Source organism: Mixophyes fleayi, chromosome 5 (genome assembly GCF_038048845.1).
Source record: "Mixophyes fleayi isolate aMixFle1 chromosome 5, aMixFle1.hap1, whole genome shotgun sequence".
Taxonomy (NCBI): domain Eukaryota; kingdom Metazoa; phylum Chordata; class Amphibia; order Anura; family Limnodynastidae; genus Mixophyes; species Mixophyes fleayi.
Genome location: NC_134406.1, coordinates 262,146,910 through 262,164,753, shown reverse-complemented (window position 1 = coordinate 262,164,753; position 17,844 = coordinate 262,146,910). Strand labels below are relative to the sequence as shown.

Below are 17,844 nucleotides of genomic sequence, written 5' to 3'. Positions count from 1 at the left end.
CGTGCAGCAGCTCCGTTTCGCCAGCGCTGTCCTATACAGCAGCCACGGCGCTGTCTAAGAAGCGTCTGCGGCGGTGCTGTATACAATACAATACAGCACCGCCGCGGACGCTTCTTTGACAGCGCCGCGGCTGCTGTATAGGACAGTGGGCACTTAGTTAGCGCAGGGGGGGGTTTAAGAGACTCAGAAACCCCCCCTGCGTGCGCCACTGGGGTCAGTAAGGTTCATTGGCTCAGTAGACAACAGCTTTGTACCAAACACAGCACAAAATATGGCAGCTTTTTTAGTTTAATATTTAATGGGGTAAATAGGAAGCTGTATGTGGAAATGAGGCTTGCTCTTCATTTATAACTTTTCCAGGGGCGAATTTGTAGGTGTGCTTGGAGGTGGTGAATTGGGAATCTACGCACGCTACCATAAAGTGCTTGGCACACAAATGTTTCTTCTGAAAAGCAATGAGTGAAATCTTTAGTAAGGACAAACCCAACACATGTGGGACACAAGTCCCCACATTGTCCCAACATTTCCTTGTTTTAGCAGCGATGGCAGTACTTTGGTTAGATATTTGTAGGTAGGTGATATGGACAGGGTAGACAGTGCTTAGGCATTACAATAGTCTCACAAAGAGGCGAAAATCAAATATATTTTTTTCTGCAGGAAGCAACAAAAAGAGCACAAGGCTCCAAAAAGTGATGCACCCGGTACCCTCATTATGTATAAGTCTCAAAAAATAATTATAGGTAAGAGCCAAACTTATGAAAAGATTTTAAACTAAGAAACTTTGGTTTCCAACAGAAAGCGCGGTCGTCCCTCCTAATAATGTCAACATTAAATAAACTATTTCCCTTGTAAGAAGTTTCTGTGTAATAATTCTTCTTCTATTGCAAAGACAATTGAACAGTAATATCTGGCATCCGAAATGTCAGATGATTAATGATGACAACGCTCAATGAATTCCTACCTTCTGCCACTGCTACGTTTTCACTTTCAACCTTACGACTTGTGGTTTTTTTCTTTTTCTCCAAATCCTTAACTAAAGACAAAATAAACACATTGTGAGTTGAACTGAACCAGAGACTATCTATAATATTATTGGTGGAAGTAGGTGAGACATAAGCATTTATTGATGAAGATAAACACAAGGGGACTGGAGCCAATCAGAGGCAAGCTCAGCAAGGGAACAATACAATGTATTACAGACACTACCAGGGGCAAACGCAGGATTTGTAAAGGGGGGTTTCCACACTATGCCGCCAGTGGGCGTGACCAGCATGCATGGGGGAGTGGCTATAATATTAGACAGTGCTTGGCTGCTCTCCAACTCTTCCTAACCCCATTATATACATGGGCAATGCTGCGTGGTGCACGCAGCTCTCCCTTTTCAAGTAGAGCTGTGTGAAGGCGGGAGCAGGATCCAGCCACCTCAATTATACAGTGGAGGGGGGTTTCCAGGCACTAGGACCCCCCCCCCCCTCGGTTTGCCTATGACTACAGGGAATGGAAATAAAAGACACCAACCTCTCTCCAAAAGCAACAAGACCAATTCTAGGTAAAGTTCTCTCAAACACCAAATAAACATCTCCTTTTTCCATCCCACACTGAGCAGAGCTGCATTTCCTCACGAGGAAACTACACGCCCTGGAGGATTGGCAGCCCCCACCCTTCCACAAAAACTTGTGTACGGTCCAAATATTTAACTGTCTCGCATTACCACTTGCACTGTGGCTCCAATTCACAAATAACCGTTTACAAATGCTAAATCTTTCTTGCGTTGAAATGTAAAGACCCCAAACTGGAATACTCTTAAACCCCTTGAATCCTGAAAAACGTCTATTTCGTTGCATAAACCCTGTTTACATTTATTCCCCTCACTTGTAATACTGAATATACCAGTAAATATCTCTTCAGGACTGAAGGCACTATACATTTACACCGGCTGTATCATGCCTGCAATATTTATAGGGAATGATACCTCTTTGCTATAATCACATGGGGCTTGATTCATTAAGGAGCTTAAATTAAGAAGTTTCTTATTTAGGTCTCCTGGACAAAACCATGTTACAATGCAAGGGGTGAAAATTAGTTTTCTGTTTTGCACATAAGTTAAATACTGACTGTTTTTTCATGTAGCACACAAATATCGACTTTAAATTTCAGTGTACAAATAAGCTATCAAGTATTTGTGTGCTACATGAAAAAACAGTCAGTATTTAACTTATGTGCAAAACAGAAAACTAATTTTCACCCCTTGCAATGTACGATGGTTTTGTCCAGGAGACTTAAATAAGAAACTTCTTAATTTAGGTTACTTAATAAATCAGGCCCCTGGTGTTTTCATTGCATAAGACATTAGGTAATATGGCAATTATAACTACAATTATAATGATACAATTAAAACTAAAAAAAATATATAAATAGTTATGTAGAGTTACATAAAATGTGTTTCATATTAATAAATCTATAGTTAGACTCATGACTAATTACTTCAAGCATAAATCCATAGTCTTTATACCAGTGTATCAGCTATCAGCGCTGGTCACGGTTACCTACTTTTAAACTCTCCCCGAACTGGCTTGCTTTCATCGTCTTCATTAAATGCGATGACCTGTACGGCGTAACTGCGTTCGGGATCGAGTCTTTGAATGACTGCTCTGGTTGCAGTGTTTTGAAGATTTAGTTGGTTGGTTTTCCCACCTGAACAGGAGAAGACATTGGCTCAGATATCTTTCATCATGTGGGAATATTGGAAGTACAGTATCACCTACACAAAGGCTGGTAACGTTAATATTAGGGTCAAGTTAGAGCTGTGTCATAAGAAGTAGGAGTCATTTGACATCCGAGATACATTTTAATCTGCAATGCTGATCATTTGGTATGTTTAATTAACTTTTACTGCAAATACAGTACCGTTATTCTGCGTGATTAAAATGTGAGGAGCTACGGTATACATAAAAATGACATGAATCATTTTGCCAGCTACAATGCACAGTAGTTCACATATAGAAAGAAATAGGTACCTGTCTAGGGGCACACATTTCAGGGGGCCGCAAAGAACCATCGCATTCTTTTTTATTTTATTTTTTTCACTATTTAATTTTCCCTACAATATTATATTTGTGCTTGCACTTGGCATTTTCCCAGTAAAAATTATAGCGGAGGGAGTATTGGTTTGAGTGGCACGAGCATGAGGGGGCAAAATAATTATCAATCTAGGGTCTATTCACTTATAATGCCTAAATATGATGCAGCAACATGCGTATAATGAACTTTCATCGGACAGCACCACATTTATTCACTGGGCTTTAATTTGGATTTAAAAATGCAATTTTAAACACCAGTGAAAATGCATGTAAAACGCGTTAGGTTTACTTGCATTTGAGAGGTTTTTGGAAATCACTCCATTGAGCTCAATGGGACTGATTCATAAAGGAAAGTAAAGAAAAAAAAATGAGTAAACTTGGCAAAACCATGTTGTTTTGGAGGGGGAGGTAAATTTAAAGTGTAAAGACAGATTTATAGATGGGTAGGACATGTCCTAGATCAACTTTAAACTTCAGTGTACAAATTAAGTTATCAAGTATTTGTGTGCTACATGAAAAACAGCCAGTATTTAACTTATGTGCAAAATAATAAAGTCATTTGCACCCCTTCATCATCATCATCATTTATTTATATAGCGCCAACATATTCCGTAGCGCTTTACAATTGGGGTCAAACATAGTAAACTAATAAACAAACTGGGTAAAACAGACAAAGAGGTGAGTATGCCCTGCTAACAAGCTTACAATCTATTGGACAATGGGAGTTTGACACATGAGGTTAAGTCTACATTTGCAGTCTGACTGGGCCGACTGCAAAGGTAAAAATGACTCATAAGCTAAATGATCCTGTCACACAACAATGTTGGTCAAAGGGTAATTGTATAACGGGTGGTAATAGGGTAATGTAGTGAGGTTAAGAGGGTGGTTGAGAAATATTATAAGCTTGTCTGAAGAGGTGGGTTTTCAGAGAACACTTGAAAGCTTGTAACATGGTTTTGTCCAGGAGAAAACTTACTTCACTTTTTTAATATTGTGAATGGGTATGGGTTAATTGGAAACAATGGTTTACATTCAGGGGTTGAACAGTGTATCTGGGCCCTATATCAGGTTTTGGTTAGGAGCCCGGTTAAAAAGGGGAAAACCAAAACTTTACTTAATCACCTTTCCATGTTGCGCCATAACCGGCGCAACATGGAAAGGGGATTAAGTATAATTGTATTGTGAGCACTCTGCGTTCTGTACTGATTTGTCATGATATTCAAAGAATCCCGTTGTCCGTTTTATGACGCTTTGTATTCTATTCAGCCTGTAACAAAGATACTTCCTGAAGTAACTGGTCTGTGGGGAGCAGAATAAACTCATTTACTGTTTGTTGTCTGTTTCAGTCAGCTGCCTATGATATTAGACAAGTCCTTTTGGAAACAATGTACAATTGTGTCTCAAACACCAGAAACATTTCTCCAGAAAGATCCCAGTTATGAGTTTGTATCAGGCTGCAGAGGTGGAGGGTAATGTGCTAAGATAAATGGTATAATTTATATAAACAAGCAGAGACGAGGAATGAAATATAAATAGAGTTCTCAGGGAATCCTAAATTAGTCCAGGCTGTTATGCCTGGAGAAGAAACGGTTATCAGCACCAGAGAGTAGATAGTGAACCAATCATCTATAATGCGCTGTACAGAGAATATATTTCTCCAAGTCGTTCTGGACCTTGTGTGATCACGTGAGTGCAGCATAAGACCTCTACGGACGTTCCTACTCAATGGGGTCTGTTGAGAACAATGGGTTGCTTAGAAATATCTTCCCATCTCATTGCCGCAATGTAGCATTACTGGGTCATTCAGACAAAGTGGGATTTTACTCCCTCGCTTATGTCTGTGTCCTACTGCAAATTATGCACAGGGAACATGCCAGTGTGAGCCGTTCTGGAGAATGGCATCAAATATTTATGGTTTGAAGTCACATATGCAATCAATGGGCCTCATTAGAACATAAGTCATTTGTTGGGGGTAAAAATACACCATATAATAATCTTACACCAAGGGAGGTGGGCCATCCTCAGTACAGTACAGTGACCACTGTAGATGTGTAATTAGTCTTGGACGAATCCACAGATCCGTTTCTTGGGAGCTACCAGCAGCCTGGTGTAAAGATATATGCTGATAAGGATGACACCAGCAGCTCATCTGATTGGCTGTTTGAAATATTGACCCCTTCACTTTATAAAACTTACTTAATTGGTGATTTGGTTATTTAATGTCAACCCGCAGCTGTTTATGTGGATTGGCTGCTTAAATTTCATCACATTTATTTTAAATGGAAATTGCAAGTTTCACATTTATTAATGGAAGACATTCAATACTCGTATAGGATTGAAATTATAACACAGGTACATGTGCTGAGACAGACAGATAGATAGATAGATAGATAGATAGATAGATAGATAGATATGAGATAGATAGATAGATAGATAGATAGATAGATAGATAGATAGATATGAGATAGATAGATATGAAACAGATAGATGAATAGATAGACAGATATTATTACTATTATTATTATCCTTTATTTGTTTGGCGCCACAAGGGTTCCGCAGCGCCGTACACTGTACAAACAGTAGACTATACAGGGTAAGACATTACTGAACAATAAACAATAAATACCAAACTTCAGAGGCTCCAGGCAGGCTAATGCAGTAAGGACGGAGCAGAAGAACAGGTATGGATACAGGAGGGAAGAGGGCCCTGCTCAAGTGAGCTTACATCCTAAGGGAGGGTGAACAAGACTCAGGCACAAAGGGAGTCAGTTGACGCATATGGGAGGGAGAAGGGACCGGGAGGAGAGAGGGGATAATGGGTTAGGTGGAAGGATGGTAGGCTTTCAGGAAGAGGGGAGTTTTCAGTGCTCGTTTGAAGGACCTTAGATTGGGAGAGAGGCGGATGGAGCGAGGTAGGTCGTGCCAGTGAAGAGGGGCTGCACGGGAGAAGTCTTGGATTCTGGAGTGGGAAGAGGTGACCAGGGTGGAGGAGAGGAGATGGTCATTGGCCGAGTGCAGGGAGCGGGCAGGAGTGTGAATGGAGAGGAGGTTAGAGATATAGGGGGGAGTGGACTGGGAAAGAGCCTTGAACGTGGTGGTCAGGAGTTTGAAAAGGATTCTGTAGGGGATGGGGAGCCAGTGTAGGGCAAGGCAGAGGGGGGATGCGGAGGAGGAGCGGCGAGAGAGGAAGATGAGTGTTGCAGCCGCATTGAGAATAGAGCGGAGGGGGGCAAGGTGGGAGAGGGGGAGGCCGGAAAGGAGGAGGTTGCAATAATCGAGGCGGGAGATAATGAGTGCGTGGATGATGATTTTGGTGGCATCCTGAGAGAGGAAGGGCCGGATGCGGGCAACATTGCGAAGCTGGAAGCGACAGGCTTGGGCGAGGGATTGAATGTGGGGTACAAAAGAGAGAGAGGAGTCGAAGGTAACGCCCAGGCAGCGAAGTTGGGTGACAGAAGAGATGGTGGTGCTGTTGACGGTGATAGAGAGGTCATGGTGGAAGGGGAGCCTGGGGGGAGGAAAGACAATGAGTTCAGTTTTAGAGATGTTAATTTTGAGAAAGCGGGAGGACATCCAGGAGGAGATGGCAGAGAGGCAGTCGGATACACAAGAGAGGAGGGTGGAGGAGAGATCAGGCGAGGAGATGTAGAGTTGGATGTCATCGGCATTAAGGTGATACTGAAGACCGAAGGAGGAGATGAGAGCACCAAGGGAGGAGGTAGAGAGTGAAAAGAGTAGAGGGCCAAGAACAGAGCCCTGAGGGACTCCAACAGGAAGAAGGGAGGGGGTGGAGGAGGAGCCAGACGTGGATACAGAGAAGGAGCGGTTAGCGAGATATGAGGTGAACCAGGCGAGGACAGACCCAGATAGGCCAAGAGAGAGAAGGGTTTGTAGCAGGAGGGGGTGGTCTACGGTGTCAAAGGACGCAGAAAGGTCGAGGAGGATGAGTAGGGAGAAGTGACCCTTGGATTTGGCTAAAAGTAGATCATTGGTAACTTTGGCCAGGGCAGGGGGCGGAAACCAGATTGGAGAGGGTCGAGGAGGGAATAGTCCGAGAGGTGTCTGGTGAGGCGGCTGCAGACAATCCTCTCAAGTAGTTTAGAGGCGAAGGGGAGAAGTGAGATAGGGCGATAGTTAGCAGGAGATAGATAGATAGATAGATAGATATGAAATAGATAGATAGATAGATAGATAGATATGAAATAGATAGATAGATAGATAGATAGATAGATAGATAGATATGAGACAGACAGATAGATAGATAGATATGAGATAGATAGATAGACAGATAGATAGATAGATAGATAGATAGATAGATAGATAGATAGATAGATAGATAGATATGAAAATATAGATAGATAGATGTGAGATAGATAGATAAATAGAGAGATAGATAGATAGATAGATAGATAGATGATCGATAGATAGATAGATAGATAGATAGATAGATAGATAGATGTTAGATAGGTAGATAGATAGATAGATAGATAGATAGATAGATAGATAGAAGAATAGATAGATAGATAGAAGAATAGATAGATTAATAGATAGATAGATAGATAGATAGATAGATAGATAGATAGATAGATAGATAGATAGATAGAGATGGAGATAGATAGATAGAGAGATAGATGATCGATCGATAGATAGATAGACGTTGGATAGATAGATAGATAGATAGATAAATAGATAGATAGATCGATCGATAGATAGATAGATAGATAGATAGATAGATAGATAGATAGATAGATAGATGTTAGATAGGTAGATAGATAGATAGATAGAAGAATAGATAGATAGATAGATAGATAGATAGATAGATAGATGATCGATAGATAGATAGATAGATAGATAGATAGATAGATAGATAGATAGATAGATAGATGTTAGATAGATAGATGTTAGATAGGTAGATAGATAGATAGATAGATAGATAGAAGAATAGATAGATAGATAGAAGAATAGATAGATAGATAGATAGATAGATAGATAGATAGATAGATAGAGATGGAGATAGATAGATAGAGAGATAGATAGATAGATGATCGATCGATCGATAGATAGATAGACGTTAGATAGATAGACGTTAGATAGATAGATAGATAGATAGATAAATAGATAGATAGATAGATGTTAGATAGGTAGATAGATAGATAGATAGATAGAAGAATAGATAGATAGATAGATAGATAGATAGATAGATAGATAGATAGATAGATAGATAGATAGATATAGATAGAAACCTATGTTTACCTGATTTTGGTGTCACAAGAAGTTTATATCCTTTTATTTTATCTTTGGATGCTTTCCATGAAATCTGAACACTATCGTGTGCTACAACGTGGTATCTTAGTTTTGTCGGTGGGGTCACTGCAAAGTAGAGAACAGAAAAGTTTATGGTATATAAAACATATCCCAGGGATCATCAGACATGCAATAAAAACTCCTTAAAACCCATAAATTGTTGTTGTTTTTTAATATCATTCACATTACTACACTGAAACCAACATACATTATATTCCCGCATGACATACCATTCACAGAGGCTCTTACACTTACATTAGGACAAGACAAGTCATGTTAGAGGTTAGAACATTAACAGGCAACACTGAGAACACAAACTAATGGAGTGTTTAAGAGTTTTAACCCAGGATTGTAGAGAGAAAAACACCCTTTCATTAAAATTCAAAAAACTAATACATTGTAAGGGTTGTGTACCTTCAGATGACTTTGAAGCAGCAATCCCATGAAAAAATCAGGTGTGTTGTTTTTTTTAACAAAAATCATTGTGGCAGATTATAAGAAGAATGTTGCTATTTACCACTGGTTTTTTTCTTCAGGCTGCTAATAATGATTTATAATTGTGGATTACCATGGCAACCACAGTCACATAGCACATGATGTAGTGAACAGTTAGGCTTTGAAATGCCCCTCTGAACGCTGTTTGCACTGTTACCCCGCCCCCACCTCCCCCCTCTGCTCTTCCATCACATGACATGCTAACAGTTGTGAGCCTGTGTTTGAGTAACAGATGAAAGTGTCTGTGGTTGGCAGCCATTTTTGCTTGCCAACCAAATAGCGTTTGAACAGGAAATACTGATTTATTGTAGGATAGCTAAGAAAATTTAATATCACATGCATACATAAAAGGTACTTAGCTATTTAAGAAAAAAATATTCTATGTGGGATTGCTGCTTTAATTTATTGTCTGGTATGTGCCTTCCTGCTTCTCTGACATAAAATATTAAATTACCTTTATGGCTTTTTGAACTTTTTTTTATTCATCAGAGTTTTTAATTTTTAATGCTAAAGGATACAGCTCAACCCTGCCATGTCCTCTATATTGAGACCAGCTTTGGGGCATATTCATATAAGTGTTTGCACTCATCCCATCATCTCACCCTACAACCTGTCCCCTCAAACCTATTCCCTCCAAACTTCTCCGCTCCCTCTTCTCCACTGCATGCCCATCTCTAGTTCACTTCTTCAACCTGTCTCTCTCCACAGGCACATTTCCATCCTCCTTTAAACATGCGCTCATCTCACTAATTCTAAAGAAACCATCTCTTGATCCAACCTCTCTCTCCTACTACCGCCCTACTTCTCTGCTCCCCTTTACCTCCAAACTAATTGAGCGATTAGTTTACAAAGGCCTGTCTCACTTTCTCTCCTCTCATTCCATTCTCCACTCTCTACAATCAGGCTTCTGCCCTCAACATTCCACTGAAACTGCTCTCACAAAAGTGACCAATGATCTACTTACTGCAAAATCTAAGGGTCATTCCTCCATACTCATTCTCCTGGACCTCTCTGCTGCTTTTGACACTGTTGATCACCCTCTCTCCCACACACCCTTCACTCCATTGATCTTCATAACACAGTTCTTTCCTGGTTCACTTCCTACCTATCGAACGGCTCCTTTAGTGTTTCTACCTCTAGCGCATCATTCCATCCACTCCCACTGTCTGCTGGGTCCCACAAGGCTCTGTTCTTGGCCCTTTACAGATTTCACTGTACACCTTCTCTTGGAGAACTAATTCGCTCCTTCAGCCTCCAACCACCTCTAATCTGATGACACCCAAATCTCTATCTGTTCCCCTGACCTCTCTCCTTCTATACTATCTCATGTAACCAACTGTCTTTCTGCTATGCCCCACATGGATGTCCCAACGCTACCTGAAGCTCAACATGTCCAAAACAGAGCTTATTATCTTCCCTCCTGCCAGAGTCACCACCTGCCCTTAAATTTCCCTCAATGTCAATAACACCACAATTGTCTCAGTCTCCCATACCCGCTACTTGGAGTCACACTTAACTCCACCCTCTCCTTTATTCCTCACATCCAGACTTTCTTCCAGTCCTGGTGACTCCAACTTAAAAATATTGCCAGAATACGCCCTTTTCTTCCTCAACATGCTACCAAAACTCTTATCCTTTCTCTCATCATCTCCAGTCTTGACTATTGCAACCCCCTGCTATCTGGCATTCCTGACAACCGTATATTGACACTTCGATCCATCCTAATCCTGATCTTCCTCTCTCATCGCTCCACATCTACTGCACCACTTTGCAAATCCCTACACTGGCTCCCTGTGTCCTCCAGAATCAAATTCAAATTACTCACCCTTACCTAGAAAACCCTCAACAACACCACCCCTGCATACATCTCAAATCTCATATCAAAATACTCTCCCTCCCGCCCTCTTAGATCTACCTCTGACCTGCGCCTTGTCTCGTCTCTGGTAACCACCTCTCACTCTCGCCTACCAGACTTCTCCCGTGCTGCTCCCCAATTATGGAATTCCCTACCATGCTCAATAAGCGTTTCCCACAGCCTTCAAATCTTTAGACGCTATTTGAAAACCCATCTCTTAATAATATTTTTCCTAGGCAACAGAGATTAACAAGTCTGCTTGTCTATATAAACAAATGCTGAACAGCGCAGTAAGAATCCAGAAATGTAAAACTATATAGTTTAAAATCTAATAATTTAATTTAATAATGGAGCATTTTTATGGCCCGTGCACAAATTTATTCTGGGCAAGATACAACAAGAAGTATCAGTGTCTCCGACTATAACCACGTCAGGTGAACGGTTTACTTGGCTGATAGCATGTAATGTGTTCTTACGGTGATAGCGATCGCTTGAGGAAATGCTCCATTACGAATAGCTCCGAGGCTGAGTATTTAGAGAATGGCATCTGCTAATGAACCTACATAGTTTCCATTCCTCCGTTTACAAGATCAAACAAATGTGCACAAATTGTACGTATTCTGTTTGCAATTTCTATCCACTTAGGGTTGCATATGAAAAATACTAAATTGTGCATTCAAGATAAAGTAATATTTTATGGTAAACTCATTTTAAGATCTAATTTTTATAATTAATAAGATAATTATTAAGAGTACCTATTTTTTATATGTTTGTAATAATCTATGTGTCAGCTATAATACTGCTGTAATAAAATAGATTAGTCGCTACTTAGACTCATATGTAGCAACAAGTCAGGGAGAAGGAACATCAGAATAATACACTAAGGGTCAGAGTGTTAGGCTTCTACAGAACTTCGCACTTAATTAAATCTGTGCCTAATAGGACAGTTTTTACCTATGCACCTCATGTTATTTATTTAGATATATTTTGTACAATTTTATGCAGATTTTTCTACTACTTTTTTTTCTGGAAAATTTCGGACCAAGCATAATTTTTCTTACTATCTATAAAGAAGCTACTATGATTGAAATAAATTCAGAAAGAATTGTCACTAAAGTAAAATAAAGAATTTTCAATGAAAAATGAAAAACAATTTCCCTTCAGAAGGTTCTTATTTCTTTAACTTTTTTTGCCATTGTATTTTTTTAAATGTAATAAATAAATTTGATTTTCCCTTGGTCAATTATTTATTTTATTTTTACTTTGTTTTATAGTTAATGACCACTGGTCACTCTTCATTTTCTGCTTTTCCAATTTTTCCTCATGGTCTGTACGTCATTTGGTAGTTAAAAAAAAATCTGTTTATGCACAATTCTGCTACAAATTTTAACAATTTTAATCTATTGCATGGAAAATAATTTTAACATTATTTAAATGGTTATAATGATGTAGGCAGTTTTTTAGTTGCGGTAAGTTGCGAACAGAATTGAAACAAAAACATAAATAGGCCACAAATCCAAATAAAATTATGCATACATTTCATAAAATGAAAAGATAAGTTCAATTTATTTTTTAAACCAACTACCACACACATATGTGTGTTGGTGTGTGCGTGTAAAATAAATTTCTTCTAAGTACTTTAACGTAATTGTGCCTCTATTCTTACAAGGAGATAACCATCACCAACAAAGAACAAGCCATTGCCCATCACATTTCACACAATTCACCTGTATGTACAAAGAACAACACATTTTGTAAACACATTGGCCCTGATTCATTAAGGAAAGTAAAGCAAAAAAATGTGTAACTTTGAACCTTGGCAAAACCATGTTACAATGTAAGCAGTGTAAATGAGTTTATTATTTTGCACATAAGGAAAATACTGGCTATTTTTTCATGTAGGACGCAAATACTTGATAGCTTTATTTTTACACTGACGTTAAAAGTTGATCTACGACTTGCTTTATCCCAAATATAAATCTGTCCTCACATTTTAAAATTAGCTCCCCCTCCAATGCAACATGGTTTTGTCCAGGTGCAAAGTTACTGATTATTTTTTTTTTGCTTTACTTTCTTTAATGAATAAGGCCCATTAAGTACTACAGTGGAATGTATAGACTACAAAATATGCCAACAGCTTCACATAACTAGTATGTTTGCTGAATTTGCCTCTTATCTAAATATTCACAAATTGGGAGTTATGAACAATGAAATAAGCAATAGTCATAATTTCAGGTATTTTAATTCAGATATTGATATTTAATTATAAAGTGTTAGAGGCATACTAATGTAGTAATAATAATAGTTTTCACTTTTACTTTCATTTAATTTTTAATTTTTATTTTTTATTTACTTCACTGTTTAACTAGCTATGCAAAACTGGGTTGGCACATAAACACGTACAGCTAGGACATAAATCTACACACAAAATAAATTTGGGATTATTCCGTCGAGTCACCAACCTGTGCAGATTGTCTCTTATGTCATTGGGAACTTAGTGTCTGTGGAACAAAAGCTAATTTCTTGTGATAAAAAAAAATAAAAAATAAAATAAAAATAAAAAATAAACAAATAATTAAAATGTTGCTTGAGCTGCTGTACCCCCTCCCCCCTACAAAAATAAAATAAAAATGAAACATTAATAAAAACTAAAAATAAATTTAAAAAACACACAAAAAGTTAGCGTTTCCGAAGTGCACATAGGAATTCACAATGTGGATGGTCACAAACACTGTATCTATTTCAAACAGACAAGATTAATCCTTTTGTTGAAATATACTGATTATCCCACCGAGTGATCACTTCTGCATTTTAGACATATAGGTGAATTTGCATTCAAGTCGAAAGAAAGGTATTTGAAATCATGTCCCAACTTGACGATGTCCAGACATCCATCCATCCACGTTGTGTAACATATTCATAATGCAGAAATATGAAGTTTGTACAATAAGAAAAGCGAGATGACATTGAAATGAAAGGAGAAGCAGTGGACACATATGTAGTTATGCTCAGTGCCGTAAATGGTATTATATACATTGCATATTACTTATAAAGTTCCTGGAAAGCCTGTGACAAGGAAAGCAATTGTTAGTTAAGCAACTGTTTAGCTGATCTGAAGAGTTCATACATTCGAGTACATAGTTGTGTGGTTTCTTAAAAAAAATTGTAAATCTGTCAGAATCAAAAATTATATTATTTCAAGAGAAGAAAAAGAAAAATGTATTCACTTTGTTTACAAGGAAAAAGTTTTTATTTACCGTTCTGAGCTTACTAACTATAGATAATTATATGCGTAAAATAATTTCTTAATCGGGTGGAGGAGTGGAGGGAGAGAGAGAAGGAAGAAAGAAGGGAGAGAGAAAGAGAGATGATAGATAGATAGATAGATAGATAGATAGATAGATAGATAGATAGATAGATAGATAGATAGATGTGAGATAGATATATAATGAACAACATTCAATACTCATATAGCATTGAAATTATAACACAGGTAAATGTACTGAAACAGATAGATGTGATATAGAAATGAGATAGATATGAGACAGATAGATAGATAGATAGATAGATGGATAAATAGATAGATAGATAGATAGATAGATAGCTAGATAGATAGATAGATAGATATGAGATAGATAGATAGATAGATAGATAGATAGATAGATAGATAGATAGATAGATAGATAATGGAAGACATTCAATACTCATATAGCATTGTAATTATAACACAGGTACATGTGCTGAAACAGATAGATATATGTGATATAGAAATGAGATAGATATGAGACAGATAGATAGATAGATAGATAGATAGATAGATAGATAGATAGATAGATATGAGATAGATGGATAGATAGATAGATAGATAGATAGATAGATAGATAGATAGATATGAGAAAGACAGATAGATTAATAGATAGATAGATAGATAGATAGATAGATAGATAGATAGATAGATATGAGAAAGATAGATAGATAGATAGATAGATAGATAGATAGATAGATAGATAGATTAGATAGATAGATAGATAGATAGATAGATAGATAGATAGATATGAGATAGATAGATAGATAGATAGATAGATAGATAGATAGATAGATAGATAGATAGATTAGATAGATCATAAGACCACAATCTTGTACAGTCACTGTACAAATAACATCAATGTTCTTAGATCTATCTCAGTATCTGTACATGCAGGTAGATTGTAAAGCATATTTATTCTCTATATCTGTGCTAACTGGATCCAGTAACATCACCAGATAAGTCTGGTAAATTTAATGGTGCTGTTTTCATGGTGTCTAATGGGAACTATTCATTATGAGATGAACCAACATTTTGTCCATCTCTTAATTTCCATATTGCAAATAAGCCATTAAAAGGTTCTATTTCTATGCTTTACATTGAAGGGTAAATTAGGAACGAATAAGTTATTTTTCCCAGTTAAAATTATTTCTCATTTAAGGAATCACAATATTATATTATGATAACTTGAATATGCAAAGTTTGCACTAATGTAATAATTAATTGCATTTGCAGGAGCTGCCTGACATTGAGAACTAACGTCTCGTTTCAGGTATAAGAAGTCCTCTAGAATGTATATACATTCTGCAAATTAATTATGTTCAACAATTCTTAACTAGTTGTACACATTTAGGAAACCCACTATATAAATAAAAGAAACACTAGTTTACATTTATGTTCCATTATTGAATTGCACAACATTTTAATTTCATACCCTAACCTGAATACCAATAAATCAACCTAGATAAATGCCTAGGGTCTGAGGTAGGTAAAAGCAAAACTGGAATTATATTTGGGGCTACTGTTTGGGATCCAACGTAAACCGGCCAATCAACTAATTTACTTTCCAACCCGACCACATGTTCTAAAACAAATTATTAATATAAGGGAATTAAATAAAACAGAAAAGTGAAGTACACCCTCTAAAATGTTCCCTGCGACCTTCTTTGAGCGATACATTTTCTGTTTAATACACGCAATATCTTCCTGTGTGGCACATTATCAAAGCATGTAAAATGACAACTATTTTGTTCTTACGTTCTTATGTCTTCCCTACAGAGTGGGATAACTTCCTTTGCCTTCATCTAGGCATTAGCCCATTCATGAAACCTGTCTGTACTGGAACCATCACTCAGAGCCAAGATCTGCGTGATTTATCATTTGTAATAACAGAGATTCCTGGTGATGTTCAGTCACCTTAAAGCACCTACATTCAAATCATTTTTACGAACATTTCTAAACTCGGTAACATTTTGTCCCAATTTTAGTTATAAACCTTGTATGCAAAGTCTAATTCTCACTATATGCTGTTATTCCGCATGCATGAATAACTACACAGTACCACTTCTCTTGTTGTCTATGCTAGGTGTAATTTCCAATAGATTTTCTCATTCTCTATGTCTAGACTATTGCACAGTACCTCTGCTATGGTTCTGTATAGTTGGTTAGCTGTTCTTGTACAGTGTGAATGGACAAGTGAACAGAACAGGATACTTTGTTCTGTATGTAGGTTGTGAATTTGTTCTGTATAAACTAATACCCTTTATGTACAGAGAATTGCAGAGTAACATTGTTACTTCGGTTGGCGGAAACAGTTCCTGGTTCTGCATTCATGAATAAAAACTGCACAATACCACTACTCTTACTGTGATTGCTGAGTGTCATTCCCAGTATCCATTCTTATTCTGTAGCTCTTAGACTACTTTGTAACTGAATCCCAGACAGGACTTTAGTCCCCTCATGTCCAAAGAAGACAAAAGACCTGCTTTCGAGAAGTATTCAAATTTAAGACCTAGGGGTAAATGTATCAAGCTGAGAGTTTTCCGGCGAGTTTCAAAAACCAATCAGATTCTAGGTATCATTTATTTAGTACATTCTACAAATTGATAGCTAGAATCTGATTGGTTGCTATAGGCAACATCTCCACTTTTCAAACTTGTCGGAAAACTCTCAGCTCAATACATTTACCCCCTAATCCTAATCCTTACATGGCCCTATTCTAACTCTAAATATAACTCTATTATAACTCTAAATCTGAGCCAACATTAGCCAACGTGATTCTAGTGGGGCAAAAGATTCCTTTGTGAGAGAACCAAGAGATCACAGTGGGAAAAGATCTATGAGATTTCTTAACCCCTTAAATGCAGAGGACGAGTGGGACGTCTCCTTAGCACTCACGGAGTTAATGGACGAGTCATATTGGGAGTTTAGTACCCTACGTCCACTAAAGTGCACTGAAGGTGATGCACAGCAGTAAAGAAAAGTATTCAAAATTTAGTATCTGTGAAAACGCCAAATTGCTCAAAAGTCCTGTTACAAAGGATCACTGTAGTTCCAGGGAACTGTCCAAATTTTTCATCAGCCCAGCAGTATCTGGTGGGTGATTGGTCTCTTAAACCTTTGCTAAAGGGTAGCAAAAGTACTTTATCACGTGTTACTAAGAGTTCTATATGTTAAACAACTTTGCACTTTTGGCAACAACGAAATAAAACCTCGCCCAACAAAATGACTTTGCCTAGTCTGCAACTATTCAGCTTTTAACAAGGCAATAAATCGGTATCTTTATAACGTTCCGGGACTGGCTGACTTTACAAGGGGGGTCTAGGCGTGTGGGAACCTGCCCGAGCTAAATCCATCAACCTTTTTTTTTTTTTTTGCATAATTTTACTGTATCCAATTAACCTAATCCTGCGGGATAAATATGCTTCATAATTTACCTGTAGATATGAAAACCCCTCCGAGAGCATCTTAAGTAAACTGATATTATTTATAGAGTGAGGGGCCATCCGTTAAGATTAGTTTGTAAATCATCGGGACCCCAAGGCTTGTGTTCTTTGGCACTTAATTCAGCCCAACACAGCACTGCATCCAATTAATTCATGTTTCCATGTAGCGGCCTGCACTCGGCTGGGAAGCCGCTCTAATAATACGGCTATAAGCACCAATGTTATAAGCACGTTATAGTATAGACGCTAACTAACTCATTTCCATGGGCAGTCCAAGGTTTGTGCCTGGAAAAAGGTTTGCAACTGCCAATGTCCCTATTTTTCAAAATTGACCGTATGCGCCATATAATTTACTTTATT

The 17,844-nt window shown here is 37.9% G+C and overlaps 1 protein-coding gene across 4 annotated transcripts in view; it reads right to left on the bottom strand.

Moving 5' to 3' along the window:
* COL14A1 (collagen type XIV alpha 1 chain) overlaps positions 1-17,844 on the bottom strand; it is a 134,002-nt gene that overhangs the window by 99,880 nt on the left and 16,278 nt on the right. For all 4 annotated transcript variants that reach the window (XM_075214011.1, XM_075214008.1, XM_075214012.1 and 1 more), the window contains exons 3-5: positions 8,334-8,450; positions 2,551-2,694; positions 962-1,033 (exon numbers count right to left, since the gene is read on the bottom strand). In XM_075214011.1, the coding sequence (XP_075070112.1) occupies positions 962-1,033; positions 2,551-2,694; positions 8,334-8,450 (333 nt within the window). The remainder of the gene's footprint in view (positions 1-961; positions 1,034-2,550; positions 2,695-8,333; positions 8,451-17,844) is intronic.